General features: G+C 37.7%; 1 protein-coding gene across 1 annotated transcript in view; it reads right to left on the reverse strand.

Annotated features, from left to right (window-relative positions):
• Window positions 1-1,095: 1,095 nt before the first annotated feature.
• The window catches only part of LOC126194779 (uncharacterized), a 1,062,808-nt gene continuing 1,043,975 nt past the window's right edge, over window positions 1,096-19,928 (reverse strand). Inside the window, exons 11-12 of the mRNA XM_049933080.1 lie at window positions 9,823-9,937; window positions 1,096-2,588 (exon numbers count right to left, since the gene is read on the reverse strand). Coding sequence (XP_049789037.1) covers window positions 2,528-2,588; window positions 9,823-9,937 — 176 coding nt within the window. The 3' untranslated portion in view covers window positions 1,096-2,527. The remainder of the gene's footprint in view (window positions 2,589-9,822; window positions 9,938-19,928) is intronic.

Consider the following 19,928-nt stretch of genomic DNA (forward strand, 5'->3'; position numbering starts at 1 on the left):
CAGTCACCCAGCACCTCCCAAGGTCCCATTGCCTGGCCACAGAGGAGCATCCCCTCACGACTCAGTACGACCCAGGGTTTCGACTACCTCTCATCGTGCCCTGAAATGGGGAATGTCCCACACACTATCCTTCCCAACCCCTCCTACAGTGGTATTCCCCCAACTGTAGAACCTACACATTATTCTCATCCATCCCTGCACAACCTCTGCTCCCAACTCCTTGCCTCATGACTCATATCCCTGTAATAGATCAAGACATAAGACCTGTCCCATACATCCTCCGACCACCACCTACTCCTGTCCAGTCACAAACATCACCTATTCCATCAAAGGCAGAGCTACCTGTGAAACCAGTCATGGTTTGCAACCACTGAGCTACATTCTACATGAGCATGACAACCAACAAGCTGTCTGTCTGCATGAATAGCCACTGACAAACTGTGGTCAAGAAACAAGTGGACCACCCTGTTGCTGGGCATGCCACCTGTCACGACATTCTTCATTTCAATGACTGCTTTACAGCCTGTGCCATCTGGATCTTTCCTGCCAAAACCAGCTTTTCTGGACTGTGCAAGTGGGAACTCTCCCTGCAATATATCCTATGTTCCCTATAACCTTCCTGGCCTCAACCTTTGTTGGTCATTGTCCTTACCCATCTAGCCCTTTCCCTGTTCTCATTCCATCACTACACAGCACTCTACCAATGCACCCACAGCCTTTTTTTTACTTCTCTCCCTTTCACAGCTACACCTGATGGGAACCGGAGTTACCACTGCTGCAAGGCCATTGGCTAAGTGTTTTTTATGATGACAAAAATGAGGCAACATGATTTCTTCAGATTCAGAAATGAAACTGTAGATAAATGCTACCAAAAATGGAAGTGCAAGCCACTTCGAATGTGCGGGATAATTATTTGTTTGCATATGTGTCTGGAGTATTATGTGAGCTGCTGTTATTAGCACCATATCTTCAGTGTGTTGAACACTGGAGGAGAATTTCCTTGATCTGCTATAGGGCAACAGCCAAGTAGTATTTAAAAAACAACACATTTTGTGTCTATGTTAACTGTAGTTGGGAAAATTAGAAAAAAACACATTTTAAGTAAGATAAATTATTTATATGAATTCATATAAAGATGCACAAACATAAATGATTAATAACAATGTTGACAACTAACTTCTACATTTTCTAAATTCCTTTAAATTGTACAGATGTTTGTAACTGAATTCAGGACACAATGTAGCTAGGCCAAGCTCCAGCAAAACTGTATTGTGAGCAACATATGCACTAGTTGACTGATCCTGACAATTTGTGGGAATTTGTGTGTTTAGCAAAATTATACCTGTCTTAATTAAATTGCAGCGAGTGAAAACTGTTTTGTTAATTATAGTAATATACACTGTTAATTCCATCACATGAACAAAATGCAGTGAGGCATAGAAGAAGCCCTGGGATTAAAAGTCTGCCATCAAAATAGATATGATATAAAATTCAATAAAATAACTTATTGATATCTATGATATAACACAAGTATCCTTGTAGATGAACATACATATGGTAGAAAACTGTAAAAATATGAGATCTGTTAATGTGAATAACAGTTACTAATATTGTCAAATATCCATTCCATTACTAAAGCAATGATAAAGTTCCTAAATTTGTTTTTGTTGCATTTTCTAAACACATTCTTGGTAGTGTTCATATGAAATGCAACCAAATCATTTCAGTATTTCTTGAATTATTTCTGCCACTGTATTTACATAACTGTTTGCTTACAATTTCATATTGTCTTGTGAGTTTATTGAAAACTCATCAGGTATTGTCATTATTTCATTATTTACTATTTAACCACTATGAGACTTAGAACATACTTGAGTAGATGTTAGTAGAAATTTCTTGAAACCTTGTCTGAAGACACTGTCTGCAAGATAAATAATAATGAGAATAATATGTTAGAACAAATGGTTAAGAATAAAATAAAGTGCAGGTGTATGGAGGAACAGCTAACACATAACTCTATTTAGCACAAAGAGCTACATAGCACAGTAATGAACTGTCATGGAAAATGACAATGCCTGTCAAGCTTTGCTGGAGCTAGACGTACAAGGAATGGAAATTAGCATGTTACACAAACAACAGTGGAGCTTTCATCAGTTAATCATAACTTATCTTAATTTTGTAATAGTTTGAAAGCCCATAAATGTTCATTAATAGGAACTCTTTCATCAGTGAATGAAACATTGTAGCAAGGCATAAAATAATTACCCTACAAAAGAACCCAGTTCACTTTTTTTGTCTTTTTTGGTTTTCTGGAAAAGGAAGTGATAACACATAATCACATATCTATGCAAAACATCATAAGAATTCATCAGCTATTACACTGACCAGAGTACAAAAATCTAATCTGAATATTATAAACCTTCAGAACTGTAACATTATTTATCAAATGTCTTGTCCATGAAGTCTTTGCACTTTCACAAATTTACAGAGATCTTTGAGTATATTCTGATGAGACTTCCTTCACCCATCATTTCACTGGTTTGACTTGAGTTCCTTCTGTGCGACTAGAAGTAGTTTTCATCTTTTTCCTGCAAAACAGAGAGAAGGTTCCTTAGTATAGTATTGGGAAATTATACAAAATGATATGAAGAAGACAGTTTTTATGTACAGTTTAAAACAACAAAATTTTATTACTTAAAAGTATCTTCTGTACATCTTTATAACCAGTATGTAGTTCTGGTACTGAGAAACTCATTCACTCACTCACTCAAAGCAGTATTCCTCCTTATTGTCTGTTACTGACTTTGTATTGTTATCATAATATTCTGTGCAGCTCAAGGCCTACAGCAAACCATTTTCACTGATGCAATTTCTCCAGCAGTCTTAGAGCCCATGGGCAGTAGCCATATGTGTGTAAGTTGTCATGTGAATGTGTGAGAGTTCTGCTTCTGAGGAAGGGCTATCCAAAAACTTAAATATTCTAGTATTCTTTTTATTGTGACTATCTGCAACTCAGCACCTCCTCCATCTGCTGATTGGCAATCTATCCTTTCCATATTGTTATTCCATCCTGCACTTTTTATTTTTTGATTTTATCCTAGAGTCAAGTGCTATTACACGAACATGTGATAATGACCTTGAATATGAATGGATACTATGTCTGGTACCTTAAGTAACCTACTAAGGGAACTTTAATTCACACTTGAAGATGACTGTGAATAAGTTCTTATCACTACTGGTATATGTTATTATCAAGGTGTTAACAACAGCAAGCTGCTGAATAGTGACCTTCAAGATAATTGGATAATACTGGAAAATAATCTAATTTTGGAAATGTAGCAATGACTACATTAGAGTCTATCGACTTGGTATTAATATAAAATGTCAAATAAATCTGTAAAACAAAAGTGCAATTATTCTGTTGCAAGTTGGTCTGCACAGTCTTTGCTGAAAGGAGGGATGTGTAGTACGTCTTTAAGATTATGGAAACACTCAAAGACTTGAGAAGACTGTTTTAAGATTCACTAAAATCTCATAAGTAGTGACTGAAATAAATATTCAATGGTTATCTTTTAATGTACAGAAAGACTGAAATGTTTTAACTGAAGTAGGCAAAATTTATTGTAACTTCCAAAGTGAATGGAAGCATACTAAAAATAACAGGTAATGAATTAGCTTGAAAGCTACAAAAGTGTATGGATAGAAGCAAAATATATCATATATAATTTTCATCAAATTAAAAAGCATCAGTGTATGACTAGCCTCTTCCCCCATGAACCATGGACCTTGCCGTTGGTGGGGAGGCTTGCGTGCCTCAGCGAAACAGATGGCCGTACCGTAGGTGCAACCACAATGGAGGGGTATCTGTTGAAAGGCCAGACAGACATGTGGTTCCTGAAGAGGGGCAGCAGCCTTTTCAGTAGTTGCAGGGGCAACAGTCTGGATGATTGACTGATCTGGCCTTGTAACATTAACCAAAACGGCCTTGCTGTGCTGGTACTGCGAACGGCTGAAAGCAAGGGGAAACTACAGTCGTAATTTTTCCCGAGGATATGCAGCTTTACTGTATGATTAAATGATGATGGCGTCCTCTTGGGTAAAATATTCCGGAGGTAAAATAGTCCCCCATTCAGATCTCCGGGCGGGGACTACTCAAGAGGACGTCGTTATCAGGAGAAAGAAAACTGGCATTTTACGGATCAGAGCATGGAATGTCAGATCCCTTAATCGGGCAGGTAGGTTAGAAAATTTAAAAAGGGAAATGGATAGGTTAAAGTTAGATATAGTGGGAATTAGTGAAGTTCGGTGGCAGGAGGAACAAGACTTTTGGTCAGGTGATTACAGGGTTATAAACACAAAATCAAATAGGGGTAATGCAGGAGTAGGTTTAATAATGAATAAAAAAATAGGAGTGCGGGTTAGCTACTACAAACATCATAGTGAACACATTATTGTGGCCAAGATAGACACAAAGCCCATGCCCTACTACAGTAGTACAAGTTTATATGCCAACTAGCTCTGCAGATGATGAAGAAATTGATGAAATGTATGACGAGATAAAAGAAATTATTCAGGTGGTGAAGGGAGACGAAAATTTAATAGTCATGGGTGACTGGAATTCGTCAGTAGGAAAAGGGAGAGAAGGAAACATAGTAGGTGAATATGGATTGGGGGGAAGAAATGAAAGAGGAAGCCGCCTTGTAGAATTTTGCACAGAGCATAACTTAATCATAGCTAACACTTGGTTCAAGAATCATAAAAGAAGGTTGTATACCTGGAAGAATCCTGGAGATACTAAAAGGTATCAGATAGATTATATAATGGTAAGACAGAGATTTAGGAACCAGGTTTTAAATTGTAAGACATTTCCAGGGGCAGATGCGGATTCTGACTTCAATCTATTGGTTATGAACTGCAGATTGAAACTGAAGAAACTGCAAAAAGGTGGGAATTTAAGGATATGGGACCTGGATAAACTGAAAGAACCAGAGGTTGTAGAGAGTTTCAGGGAGAGCATAAGGGAACAATTGACAGGAATGGGGGAAAGAAATACAGTAGAAGAAGAATGGGTAGCTCTGAGGGATGAAGTAGTGAAGGCAGCAGAGGATCAAGTAGGTAAAAAGATGAGGGCTAATAGAAATCCTTGGGTAACAGAAGAAATATTGAATTTAATTGATGAAAGGAGAAAATATAAAAGGCAGTAAATGAAGCAGGCAAAAAGGAATACAAACGTCTCAAAAATGAGATCGACAGGAAGTGCAAAATGGCTAAGCAGGGATGGCTAGAGGACAAATGTAAGGATGTAGAGGCTTGTCTCACTAGGGGTAAGATAGATACTGCCTACAGGAAAATTAAAGAGACCTTTGGAGAGAAGAGAACCACTTGTATGAATATCAAGAGCTCAGATGGCAACCCAGTTCTAAGCAAAGAAGGGAAGGCAGAAAAGTGGAAGGAGTATATAGAGGGTTTATACAAGGGCGATGTACTTGAGGACAATATTATGGAAATGGAAGAGGATGTAGATGAAGATGAAATGGGAGATAAGATACTGCGTGAAGCGTTTGACAGAGCACTGAAAGACCTGAGTCGAAACAAGGCCCCGGGAGTAGACAACATTCCATTAGAACTACTGATGGCCTTGGGAGAGCCAGTCATGACAAAACTCTACCATCTAGTGAGCAAGATGTATGAGACAGGCAAAATACCCACAGACTTCAAGAAGAATATAATAATTCCAATCCCAAAGAAAGCAGGTGTTGACAGATGTGAAAATTACCGAACTATCAGTTTAATAAGTCACAGCTGCAAAATACTAACGTGAATTCTTTACAGACGAATGGAAAAACTGGTAGAAGCGGACCTCAGGGAAGATCAGTTTGGACTCCGTAGAAATGTTGGAACACGTGAGGCAATACTAACCTTACGACTTATCTTAGAAGAAAGATTAAGAAAAGGCAAACCTACGTTTCTAGCATTTGTAGACTTAGAGAAAGCTTTTGACAACGTTAACTGGAATACTCTCTTTCAAATTCTGAAAGTGGCAGGGGTAAAATACAAGGAGCGAAAGGCTATTTACAATTTGTACAGAAACTAGATGGCAGTTATAAGAGTCGAGGGGCATGAAAGGGAAGCAGTGGTTGGGAAAGGAGTGAGACAGGGTTGTAGCTTCTCCCCGATGTTATTCAATCTGTATATTGAGCAAGCAGTAAAGGAAACAAAAGAAAAATTTGGAGTAGGTATTAAAATTCATGGAGAAGAAGTAAAAACTTTGAGGTTCGCCGATGACATTGTAATTCTGTCAGAGACAGCAAAGGACTTGGAAGAGCAGTTGAACGGAATGGACAGTGTCTTGAAAGGAGGATATAAGATGAACATCAACAAAAGCAAAACGAGGATAATGGAATGTAGTCAAATTAAATCGGGTGATGCTGAGGGGATTAGATTAGGAAATAAGACACTTATAGTAGTAAAGGAGTTTTGCTTTTTAGGGAGTAAAATAACTGATGATGGTCGAAGTAGAGCGGATATAAAATGTAGACTGGCAATGGCAAGGAAATCGTTTCTGAAGAAGAGAAATTTGTTAACATCGAGTATAGATTTAAGTGTCAGGAAGTCGTTTCTGAAAGTATTTGTATGGAGTGTAGCCATGTATGGAAGTGAAACATGGACGATAAATAGTTTGGACAAGAAGAGAATAGAAGCTTTCGAAATGTGGTGCTACAGAAGAATGCTGAAGATAAGGTGGGTAGATCACGTAACTAATGAGGAGGTATTGAATAGGATTGGGGAGAAGAAAAGTTTGTGGCACAACTTGACTAGAAGAAGGGTCGGTTGGTATGACATGTTTTGAGGCATCAAGGGATCACAAATTTAGCATTGGAGGGCAGCGTGGAGGGTAAAAATCGTAGAGGGAGACCAAGAGATGAATACACTAAGCAGATTCAGAAGGATGTAGGTTGCAGTAGGTACTGGGAGATGAAGCAGCTTGCACAGGATAGAGTAGCATGTAGAGCTACATCAAACCAGTCTCAGGACTGAAGACCACAACAACAACATGACTAGTCTTCAAACACACGAAAAAAATGTGTGGCTGTAAACACTCACACACGCAGCAGATCAGATATGCAAAATTATTCAAACCATCAGTTAATCAATAAGGTGAAGAAATAAATGACAGAATAAAAATACTTTCAAAATGAGAAATTGTATACACAGTTAATAAGAGGACAAACTGAAAAACTTCAGACCTATCTAAATTGAACACTAATTTTTGCTCAGACATATTTACAAATCTGAACTCACTACACTTGCATAGCTGTTTAACTATATCAAAACAGAATGCTAACAGAAATTATCAGTGTCCTATTACAAATGTATTCCCAGACATTCACTCTGTTTCCAATTTGGATAAGTAATAAGTAACATCATATGAAATACGGGGAGCAGTTTGTACTACACTGCTCTTGTGAGTTCAGAATTGGTGATCAGTGTGGCCTTATGAAAGCAAAATGTTAAATTTGCGATTTTCACTTTTTTATCCACTGTAATATCAGTGGGTGAAACTTTCTCATGTAGAGTTCTATTTCTTATCTAGCAGTCGAAATGAACATAGCCATCATATTTCTTACTGATTCTAATTTTTCCCCCTGTGTTTGTATTTTGCTTTCCTCCATTGGGACATTTATTTTGTTTCCACAGTACTTTTATTTCCAATATGATACACTTAAGCTTGCTTCAAAATAACAAAATTATGTGCTAGTGTTCATTACATTTCAGTGATTGCTCCTATCTCTACCACATCGTGCAGATTATTTTTGTCAAAATTGTTTCGTAAACCTCATCTAAACTTGGCACCTTCGTTTTCTTGGCTGTAAAAGGAGAATAATTTGTCCATACAGTTAAACTATTACTCTTGGAGTTTGACATTTAACCCATCGATTTGACCTTATTTTGAGTTGTTTATACAAAGAAACTAACTGAAAGACCAAAAGCAAACTTAAGAGTGTTTCATTTACTACTTTTGCTGGAAAAATTTGTACAGTTAATCAAGTACTTTTTCATGTTATTAACAGGCTAGAAACTTTTCAGTCTGTCCTCATGCATGTCTGTTGCCAGGTTAGTGTCTCAAAACTAACTACTTGTAACTCTAACTACAGGAAAAAAGCTATTGAACTACAACAAATGTATTATATAATATAGATCATTGTTATGTGCCAGCTTTCAGCAAAGAAACTTTGATAGACAATTGGAAAAAAATGTTGCAGTAACATGTGCATGCACAATTGATATAAAAGTTTTCAATAACAAAACATGCACATAAATAACAGAGTTACAAGATACTTCTGCCCAAGACACAATATATTTCAGAAAAGCAGGACTACTGATAATAGCAATAATGAATATTTAAAACTCAGAAGGGAAGGTAAAGCATGTGCTGTAAATCTGAATAGACATAGACGAAAATTAATAACCACTTGTGATTGCCTCACTGACTAACAAGCAAATGGAAATGGGATACTGAAACATATCTCAAATGTTTGTTATACATGGCTTTTTTGTTCAGTACTATTCTGAAAGAGAAAAGAGTGAAATAGAAATTAGCAGATAAATGTAGACCTACATGTTTAACAGAAGTTCAGACTGTATTTTGATATGAGCTTTAAAAATTTAATGATTTTGTCACACAATAATTTATACAAGGTGTTTGGAAATTCCCATTACAAACTTCTAGGACTTGTAGAGAGGAGTGAGAACATAATATTTTGAATAGGAACCCATGTCTGGAAATGCACCATTTCCATTCTACAATAGTTTCATTTCAGATGTTTAACTCATCCAGTTCTGCTTGAGGAATTGAAATAGACGTGACACAGTATGATTATTAGACAACAATTTGAAAGGAAACATAACAAAATATCCATCACTTATGCACATTTTTTGTATTAACATTTAAGCATTACATGTTCACATTACTCCAAAACAAAAAAGAACCCAGCATACTGTACATATGGTACAGTACTGACGCATTACATGAGTAGCTCAATGTGGAAACCACTAACATTGTTACAGACACTGTACCTACAAAGCAAGTTCTGGTACACGTTCTCCATCCCAACATGTGTCTCTTCCATTTCTAGTGCAGTGGGCAGAACTTGTGCCAGCAGATCTTTCTCTATCTCTACAGGAGTTTCGTAAATTAAAATTTTGCATACATCCCAATAAAAAGTAGTACATGTCATCCTACCCACCCTATTACATACCAAGACAAGCAACTCTGAGACTTTTCCCCTCAGCAGACGTGAACACATTACACATCTGAATAGAACAGAAACATTCCTAGAAGTTTGTGATGTGAATTTGCAAACACCCTGTATCTCTGCACATTATGCAGGATGACATGTGTGATGATGTTTTGCAGTAACCATTAATCAGCAATATATTTTCATCTAAGTTACAAAATTTACAGCACTTGTCTATTAATTTTGTGTCTCAAGGTAGAAGTATTTCAATTTCATTTGAATTGTTAGGCAAGTCTTGAAGATAATGAATTACTACTGAAACTCATTTTCATCTTTTTTGCACTGAAAAGCATGTAGAAAATGTAAGTTAGGGTAAAGTCTGAAGCTTTGTACATAATTTGTGAATTCAAGAAAATATTTTAGTTCAATGTAATTTGCTCTACTGCTACTCTAAAATACTTGCATATGATTAGGAGCGAGTTCAGAAATGAAATAGCAGTATAACAATGATCTATCTATCTAACACACGTGTGGGAAATATCACGAGCAGATGCAGGGACAGTGATGCTTCGCTGGTACATACACGTTGCTGGAGGGAGATGGCCTCAGTGGCATCACAGCTACCACTGTCCGACGTTCAGAAATGCAGCGTTCATTTTTATTCTTGCTGCTTGATGGCAGTAGACCATGACTGCTTCCTATTAAAGAAAATTAAGTTTTGACATATTTACATCTGCTTGCATAATGAAAGAGCTTGTAGCATTTATATTTTTTGAACTCATAATCACTGAGTTGCAGTTAACACCTGAGCACAAAAATAAAACTAAAGAAAAATGGAGAAATATTATAACAGCATTAGTGCCTACAGTCTTTTCATAAGATATTGAACTTCAATGATTTTATTTTCAAAAACTGTATTTTTCCATAATTTTCAATAAAACAATAGACAGTCAAGCTTATTAATGGTTTACTGTCCAAAAGCACAGTATGTACGCTTTGTTTAAAATGATATATTCCTGTTTCATTTCCTAAATTCTATGAGAAATTCTTTTTCTGTTTCATGCAGTATATGAAGGACTAATAAAATTTTAAAAGATAGTAAACTGGTATTTGCAATGTTTATCAATTTTACTATATGCAGTAAGTGCTTGGATACTTAAGAACAAAACTCTTAAAAATATGATGGCTGAACAAACAATACAGATGAAATATGCTAATAAGTGATAGGTAGTGTAGAATGGCTTACGAAAAATAAAATGAAACCATTTAATGAATTTTGTGCATCACACAATTTTAAGGAACAGGCAGTCTGATTATTTATTGAAGCTATATGTAAATAGTGTCAAGAACTATACATTAGTTTCATAATCCAGGATAATCTACAATTGCATAGATCAGCTACTTTTTTTAGATAACTTTTTCACTCTTTTTAGATAAATGTTAGTTCTGCTTTACTGTTCAATGTAAACATTTAGCAAATATCACAACTTAAGGGGATACGGAATCGGATTTTGGGTTAAAAAATCGAATTTTTTTTATTGGCGTATTATATTCTGCCATGTTTCCTCTTTAAAATGACGTATCATACATAGCTCTACTACAATTATAACTATTTTATTTTTATATATTTGTGAGATCGGGTATTGCGCTTTAGTTATACACGTCTCTCGTGGCTGACCATGAACTTTTTGGCAGTACCTTTAAAGTGACATGAATTCAAATATCCCGGTTTCCAGCGACTATTTATACACTAGTTGCCCGAAAATGTTTCTCTCTGGTTTCCTCAAGTTACTCTTTGACTTTGTGGCGGGACTGTTTTGTAAACAGTGTGATATAAGAAAGTAGTTGTTGTTGAGTTATTTCGTATTTAGTGCTTCATTTTTCGCAGTGAAAATGCCTAGAGCTAAAGCAAAAGTATTTAAAAAGCGTGTGAACTGGCAAAAGAAAAGAAATAATGATTCATTAGCAAAGCAAAGCAGTTCATCATCATCACTGTTGGAAAATGTGAATCCACTTATTACTGATTTGCCGAACGAACTTACACCAAATGAAAACAGTGCTTCTCATAAAAAACTAAGAGATTTGGAAGAGAAATATAATTTACTTGATAGAGGGAATGAAGTTTTTGAACTCATTGATACGAATATATTGTGTGAAGCTCTTGAAAACAGTTTGTGCTGCAAAAAATGTCATGGAAACGTTTCTCTGAAAGTAGAATCCCATGTTGGCCTGGCTGCCCAGTTTAATTTAATATGCAGTGTTTGTAAATACAGCTGTAAGTTTCCAAGTTCGGTTTCAGTAACTGTAAATAATGGATACAAGAAAACTGAACTTTATAGTGTAAATATTAGGTTAGTTTATGGATTGCGAGCAATTGGTAAGGGCAAAGCAGCTGGTGATATGCTATGTGGTGTTCTAAATCTTCCAAGTGCACCTTCAAAGTTTGAAGCTTACAATTATGTACTAGGATCTGCAGTTGAAGATGTAGCACAGAAGTCAATGCAGGTTGCTGTGGAAGAAGCAGTGGAAGAAAATGACGGCAGTCGTGACCTCACAGTGGCGTTTGATGGCACGTGGCAGAAAAGGGGCCACACCTCCAACAATGGTGTTGTAACAGCAACTAGTGTTGATACTGGCAAGGTTATTGATGTTGCAATAATGTCTAAATACTGTAGGTGCACAGGCAGGCTGAAAAATGAACACAGTGATGACTGTATTGCTAATTATTATGGTAGTAGTGGTGGCATGGAGGTTGCTGGGGTGAAGAAAATTTTTCATCGCTCTTCACAGTGGTATAATGTTCGCTATGTCAAATATCTGGGAGATGGTGACTCTAAAGCATTCAAAGAAGTTTTGGAAAGCAAACCATATGGGAACAGTGTAAATATAAGCAAACTTGAATGTATAGGACATGTGCAGAAGAGAATGGGTGCCAGGCTGAGAAGGTTAAAATCAGTTATGAAAGGGAAAAAACTAGATGATGGGAAAACCTTGGATGGCAGAGGAAGATTGACTGATTCCATAATAGACCACATTCAGAACTGCTATGGCCTTGCAATCAGGCAAAATACAGGCAATCTTGAAGAAATGAGGAGAGCTATATGGGCTTTATATTTCCACACCGCATCCACGGATGAGCATCCACAACATGGTTTGTGCCCCAAAGGTGAAAACAGCTGGTGTAAATACAATAGGGGACTAACAACAGGAGAGAAATACATTCACCACCACAGTCTACCATCAGCCATCATGGCAGAAATAAAGCCCATTTTCAGAGATCTCGCTGACAGAAGTCTTCTGATGAAATGTCTTCACGGAAAAACGCAGAACCCCAACGAGTGCTTGAATAGTGTGATATGGCATCGTCTCCCAAAAACAGTGTTTGTCGGAATTAATACACTACATTTTGGTGTGTATGATGCTGTGGCAACCTTCAATCTTGGAAATATAACTAAATGCCAGGTCCTTCAAAAGTTGGGTATGTGTGTTGGTTCCCGTACGGTACGTGCTATGTTCTTTTTAGATCAGCACAGACTAAGGCATGCTGATAATATAATCAAGACATTAGTGAAAAAAGCAAGACAGGTGCAGAGGGGTGCCAAAAGAAGACTTGAAGATGATTATGAAGACTGTGAAGGGGGTATTAGCTACGGATCAGGAATGTTTTAATCTTCTTTCTCCGTTTCCCGTAAGTTTACTTTTTACTTCATCTAGGAACATTATCTCAGGTACTGGTCAACCTAGAAGTCTGAAATTTTTATGACGTAGTGGCATAGGTCCCTATTACATACTGAAACAACGATTTTTTAATTACTTGATTTACAAAAGACTTAGGGGTGATAGTCTAGTAAAAAGCGATGGAAAAAATTTACTTAAAAATAAATGTACAATATCTCTGTAAGAAAATACTTTGACAATAAACTGTTGTTTCAGTATTGTTGTAACATATGAATGCACATACAGTAAAATTTTTACCTCTCTGTCTCCAGTAGTTTGTGAGAAAATGTTCCCTATAGTAGGCATATATTAACATTGCGGGGATAGGTGATTCCGTATCCCCTTAATATACACTGAGTCGTCAAAAGTCATGGGAAGTAGTAGTTATGATGTTAATAGTGAGTCATCCCTCCACAGGCACTCAAATGTGCAGTAACACAACAAGGCATAGACTTTATGAGATGCTGGGATTGTTTTGAAGAGACATTGATCCATCAGTCTTTCAGTGCTACCCATAATTGCTTTTGTGTATTTAGTGTTGGGTTTATCAAGCATCTGACAGCATCCCACAAGTGTTTGATTTGGTTAAAAAATGGTTCAAATGGCTCTGAGCACTATGAGACTTAACTGCTGTGGTCATGAGTCCCCTAGAACTTAGAACTACTTAAACCTAACTAACCTAAGGACATCACACACATCCATGCCCGAGGCAGGATTCGAACCTGCGACCGTAGCAGTCGCGTGGTTCCAGTCTGGAGCACCTAGAACCGCTCGCCCACTCCGGCCGGCAATTTGGTTAAGATCAGGTAATGTGGCACAAATGCTCTGGAGTGTTCATCAAGCCACCTACATGTAACCAAAGAGAAGTGGCATGTTACATTGTCCTGTTGAAGTGTGGTACCTACATAGATGCTTTCTGATGTAAGAATGTCCACATTACATGGACCTGCCATTGGCCCCCACAGCTGGACAATGGTGCCCTGCTGTCATCATTTGAACACTATACAGGTTGTAACTGAGCCCCCTCCTTCCTTGACACAACCATGTTGACCTGTGGGATCCATAGATTTATGAGACACTCTCTTTAAGTGCCCATCAGCTTGATACAACAGAAACTGGCATTCATTGGGCCATAGATGCATGCTGCCATTTTACCTTGGTCTAATGATAATGTTTGCAGACCCATGCCAGTCACTGAGCTCTGTGTTGTGGTGACAGCAAGGGAACACAAATCAGTTGGTTACTACAGCCTATGAGGGGTTAGTTAGTTACGTGTTCCATTGATCAATAGCACGGAAAACCGTTATGATGTGGAATGTGTCAAATGCACAAGAAATGCACACAGGAAACAAGTTTCTTTTTTTTGTTTACATTATAGTGTTATATCTGAATATTTCATTCCTTTAAATGGCACAAAATGCATATATCATATCTCCAGATTTATTTACACATATTCAAGAATCATCTAAGGTATAGAAGGAGTTGTCAAGGAAGTATGATTTCAATTTGTTTTTGAAACTATTACTGCTGTCTGTCAGACATTTTATTTCATCTGGTAATTTATCAAAAAGTTTTATAACAGCATATTTTAACCCTTTTTGTGCCAAATATAGATTAAGTAAAGGATAGTGTAGGTCTTTCTTTTTTCTGGTATTGTAATCATGAATGTCGCTGTTGATTTTAAACTGGTCCATGATGATGAGAAAAAATTTCATTACTGAGTAAATGTACTGTGAAGCAGTTGTAAGAATTCCTAACCTTTTAAACAGATGCCTACAAGATGTGCGACTATGAACCCCACACATTATTCTAACTACTTTCTTTTGAACAGTGAATACCTTTTGCCTAAGTGTTAAGTTGCCCCAGAATATTATTCCGCATGATATCAGAGAGTGGAAGTATGCAAAGTATGTTAGTTTACTAATTTCTACATCCTCAAAATTGGCAATTATTCTGACTGCAAAAGTTGCTGAACCTAGTCACTTTAGGAGATCCAAAATATGAATTTTCCAATTAAGATTCTCATCTGTATGTACACCCAAAAACTTAGTACGCTCTACCCTGGCTACTGACTTCTTTTGATGTTTTATGTTTATTGAAGGAATTATAATTTTTGCAGCAGAAAATTGGATGTACTGTGTTTTTTCGAAGTCCAGAGCAAGCCCATTTGCAGAAAACCAATTAATAACTTTTCTAAAGACCTTATTTGTATAAATTTCTATCAGACTTTCTTTTACTGGATTAATAATTATGAGCAAACTGTGTCAGTTCAGCATCTTATTTCACTTAAGAAGGGAGGTCATTCACATACATCAAGAACAGGAGGGGACCCATGATCGAAACTTGTGGAACACCTAATGTAATTTCATCCCAGTTAGATGAAGTGGCAAACTCCTTTGAATCACTTAAAGCATATAAAGAGACTTTTTGCTTGTTGTTCTGTAGATATGACTTAAACCACTCATATGCTGTTCCATTTATACCATAGAATTGTAATTTTTCTAACAATGTCATGGTTCATACCCTCAAATGCTTTGGATGAGTCACAGAATATTCCTACTGGCGACTTTTTACTATTTAAAGACTCTGTTATGTGGACAGTGAAATTGAATATTGCTGTCTCAGTGGAACAGCATTTCTGAAATCTGAACTGTGATTTACTAAGTATCCCATTACTGTTGAGATGGCTACCCACTCTTGAGTACATTACTCTCTCAAAGATTTCTGAAAATGCTGTAAGCAAGGATACTGGCCAGTAATTATTGACAACTATGGTTTCCCTCTTTTTTTTAGAGAGGCCTGACAATGGCATATTTTAACCTGTCTGGAAAAATACACTGAGTCAGTGATGCATTACATATGTGAGTCAAAACATCAGCTGTAATTGCTCCACATTGTTTTAATAACTTGTTAGAGATGTCATGTACTCCAACAGAACATTTATTTTTCAAAGATTTAATAATTTTTCTTATTTCACAAGAGGTTGTTAGATGAAACTTAATCTGACTAAAATTTTTCAAAGCTGACTCTTCCATGTACTGCCTGGCTTTTTCTTTTGAACTATTCTCACCAATTTTTTCTCCTGCACTTAAGAAGTGATTGTTAAATCATTGGCTACCTGTGTACTGTTGGTCAAGATGATCTCATTCTCTTTAACAGTAATACTACCTACCCCAGTGGTTACTTTTACTGTCTCCCTTCTAACAACATTCCATATTGATTTGATTTTATTGCTGGAGTTGTTAATTTCTTCTCTAACATACATATTTCTTGATTTCCTTACAACTTTTCTCAGTATGTTACAGTAATTTTTATAGTGTAAAACTACTTCTGGATCTTTACTAGTTCTTGCTGTCTCATACAGTTTTCTTTTTCTTTCTGAAGACACTTCAATACCTGTAGTAATCCAAGGTTTCTTTGAAAAGTTTGTTGTTTTACATTTAGTAATTTTCTTTGGAAAACGGTGTTCAAAAAGAGATGTAAATGTATCAAGAAATATGCTGCATTTATTATTGGCATTTGTCTCATTATATACATCTTCCCAGTTTACATTCCCTAAACTTTCTCTGAAGTGATCTATATATACTGAGTCGAGCACCCCCACACTTTTACTTAATGGTTGCTGAAGTGTACACCCTGTTATGTTTTGTAAGTTAATCAGTTGTGCATCATGGTACCTACTCCATTTACCACAGGGAAAGCATGTGTTTGTTCTACATCCTCTTGCTGTACAAATACATTATCTGTTAGAGTACTACTGTCCTGAGCTATACGTGTAGGGAAATTGATGACTGATTGTAGGTTATATGTTGTTAACAACACTTTTAGTTCACTTTTCCTATCAGAATTGCTTAGAATGTTAACATTTAAATCACCACAGATTAATAACCTCTTCTTTTTGTCTGACAGACAGCATAATAGGGAGTCAAACTTTTTTATGAATAGCTCCCAATCTCCTAGTTGAGACCTGTACACTGTTGCTAATATTAACACAACATTGTCTAGCTGAATTTCACATGCACAAACCTCAAAGTGCTGATCAACACAAAATTTGCTTACTTCAACAGTTCTGTATTTATTCCCTTGTTTTATGAACATGGCAACTCCTCCTTTATCCATACTGGATCTACAAGTGTAAGATGCTAAATTGTACCCATTTATACTGACATTTTCCATCCCCACAGTTACATGGTGCTCAGACAGACAAAGTATATCAATCTCATTCTTATTTTTGAGATCATCTAAACGCATTATCAGCTCATCTACTTTATTTTTTATTCCCCTGATATTTTGGTGAAGTAAGTTGATACCACCCTTAGCTTTATCCCTATTTGCCGTGCATGAAGTTTCTTTTCTTCTATTTTCCTTGATTGCTGTCTGTCTGGAATTTGGCATTAACCTAGAAAAACCTGTCTGCCTGGTCCCAATAACCACAGGGATCACCTCTTGTGTGACTGTGGCCCCTCTTACAGTATCTGCTAATAGAGAGGCTAACTTATCTTTCCCCTTCCCATTAAGGTGCAGGCCATGTGTAGTGTAACCCCACCTACCAATAGCATCAACTGGAACAACACTCATGTGAGACTTTGCCGGTGTCTGGAGCATCCCGTTCAGCTCAGTGTTAACACACCTTACAGCAGTGTTTACCCAGGGCGGATCATGGCGCTGAAAGACCTCCACAAACCCCACATTCGTGTGCCCAGTTTCTGCTCCTATTTTATCCAGGTCACTCCTAATACTATATTTTGAATTCCTAGCCAGGCTGTTTCCTGCTCCCCCAACTATAATTACCTGATCTTCCTTCTCAAAGTCCTTGCATAGCTGACCTAAGTTTACTGTCACCTGGCTAAGGCTGGCACTTGGTTTCACAAAATTTGTCCTCACACATTTCTGGTAGAAATGGGCTCTTGGTATTCCACAATCAGTTGGCAGCAATCTGCCTCACAGTAAAGTATCATTTGCACTGTATGACTCTGTGGAGGTGGTGTGACGTCCATTCACCAAACACTAGTGGTCATCCTGTGTTGTAGTTCACGCATGTGGCAACATTGTTGCTGTTATACTTAAGATCCACTGCAGAACTGTTGACTTTGGAAACCAGAATTATTGTCTAATTTACAATATGCTTTGACCCATGCATCTTGGATATATTATTATTTCATTTTCAAACTCAGTTAAACTGTGACGCACTGCCATGTTAATACCATGTGTCTTTAACAGACTGCTCAGTTATTGTTGCTGTACTTGCTCTATACATTGCATCTATCCACAATTTGGCATCATACATGGCATATTTTCAAATGGGACAATCCTCCGTGACTTCTGGCCAGTCATTTACTGTATAAAAAAGAAAAATCCATTCTTAAATGTTAAATTTACAAAAAGACACATGGGCTGGCCAATACTGACTTTCAAGAGATACAGGGTGTTTCAAAAATGACCGGTATATTTGAAACGGCAATAAAAACTAAACGAGCAGTGATAGAAATACACCGTTTGTTGCAATATGCTTGGGACAACAGTACATTTTCAGGCGGACAAACTTTCGAAATTACAGTAGTTACAATTTTCAACAATAGATGGCGCTGCAAGTGATGTGAAAGATATAGAAGACAACGCAGTCTGTGGGTGCGCCATTCTGTACGTCATCTTTCTGCTGTAAGCGTGTGCTGTTCACAACGTGCAAGTGTGCTGTAGACAACATGGTTTATTCCTTAGAACAGAGGATTTTTCTGGTGTTGGAATTCCACCGCCTAGAACACAGTGTTGTTGCGACAAGACAAAGTTTTCAACGGAGGTTTAATGTAACCAAAGGACCGAAAAGTGATACAATAAAGGATCTGTTTGAAAAATTTCAATGGACTGGGAACGTGACGGATGAACGTGCTGGAAAGGTAGGGCGACCGCGTACGGCAACCACAGAGGGCAACGCGCAGCTAGTGCAGCAGGTGATCCAACAGCGGCCTCGGGTTTCCGTTCGCCGTGTTGCAGCTGCGGTCCAAATGACGCCAACGTCCACGTATCGTCTCATGCGCCAGAGTTTACACCTCTATCCATACAAAATTCAAACGCGGCAACCCCTCAGCGCCGCTACCATTGCTGCAAGAGAGACATTCGCTAACGATATAGTGCACAGGATTGATGACGGCGATATGCATGTGGGCAGCATTTGGTTTACTGACGAAGCTTATTTTTACCTGGACGGCTTCGTCAATAAACAGAACTGGCGCATATGGGGAACCGCAAAGCCCCATGTTGCAGTCCCATCGTCCCTGCATCCTCAAAAAGTACTGGTCTGGGCCGCCATTTCTTCCAAAGGAATCATTGGCCCATTTTTCAGATCCGAAACGATTACTGCATCACGCTATCTGGACATTCTTCATGAATTTGTGGCGGTACAAACTGCCTTAGACGACATTGCGAACACCTTGTGGTTTATGCAAGATGGTGCCCGGCCACATCGCACGGCCGACGTCTTTAATTTCCTGAATGAATATTTCGATGATCGTGTGATTGCTTTGGGCTATCCGAAACATACAGGAGGCGGCGTGGATTGGCCACCCTATTCGCCAGACATGAACCCCTGTGCCTTCTTTCTGTGGGGACACTTGAAAGACCAGGTGTACCGCCAGAATCCAGAAACAATTGAACAGCTGAAGCAGTACATCTCATCTGCATGTGAAGCCATTCCGCCAGACACGTTGTCAAAGGTTTCGGGTAATTTCATTCAGAGACTACGCCATATTATTGCTACGCATGGTGGATATGTGGAAAATATCGTACTATAGAGTTTCCCAGACCGCAGCGCCATCTGTTGTTGAAAATTGTAACTACTGTAATTTCGAAAGTTTGTCTGCCTGAAAATGTACTGTTGTCCCAAGCATATTGCAACAAACGGTGTATTTCTATCGCTGCTCGTTTAGTTTTTATTGCCGTTTCAAATATACCGGTCATTTTTGAAACACCCTGTAT

Source organism: Schistocerca nitens, chromosome 1 (genome assembly GCF_023898315.1).
Source record: "Schistocerca nitens isolate TAMUIC-IGC-003100 chromosome 1, iqSchNite1.1, whole genome shotgun sequence".
Lineage (NCBI taxonomy): Eukaryota > Metazoa > Arthropoda > Insecta > Orthoptera > Acrididae > Schistocerca > Schistocerca nitens.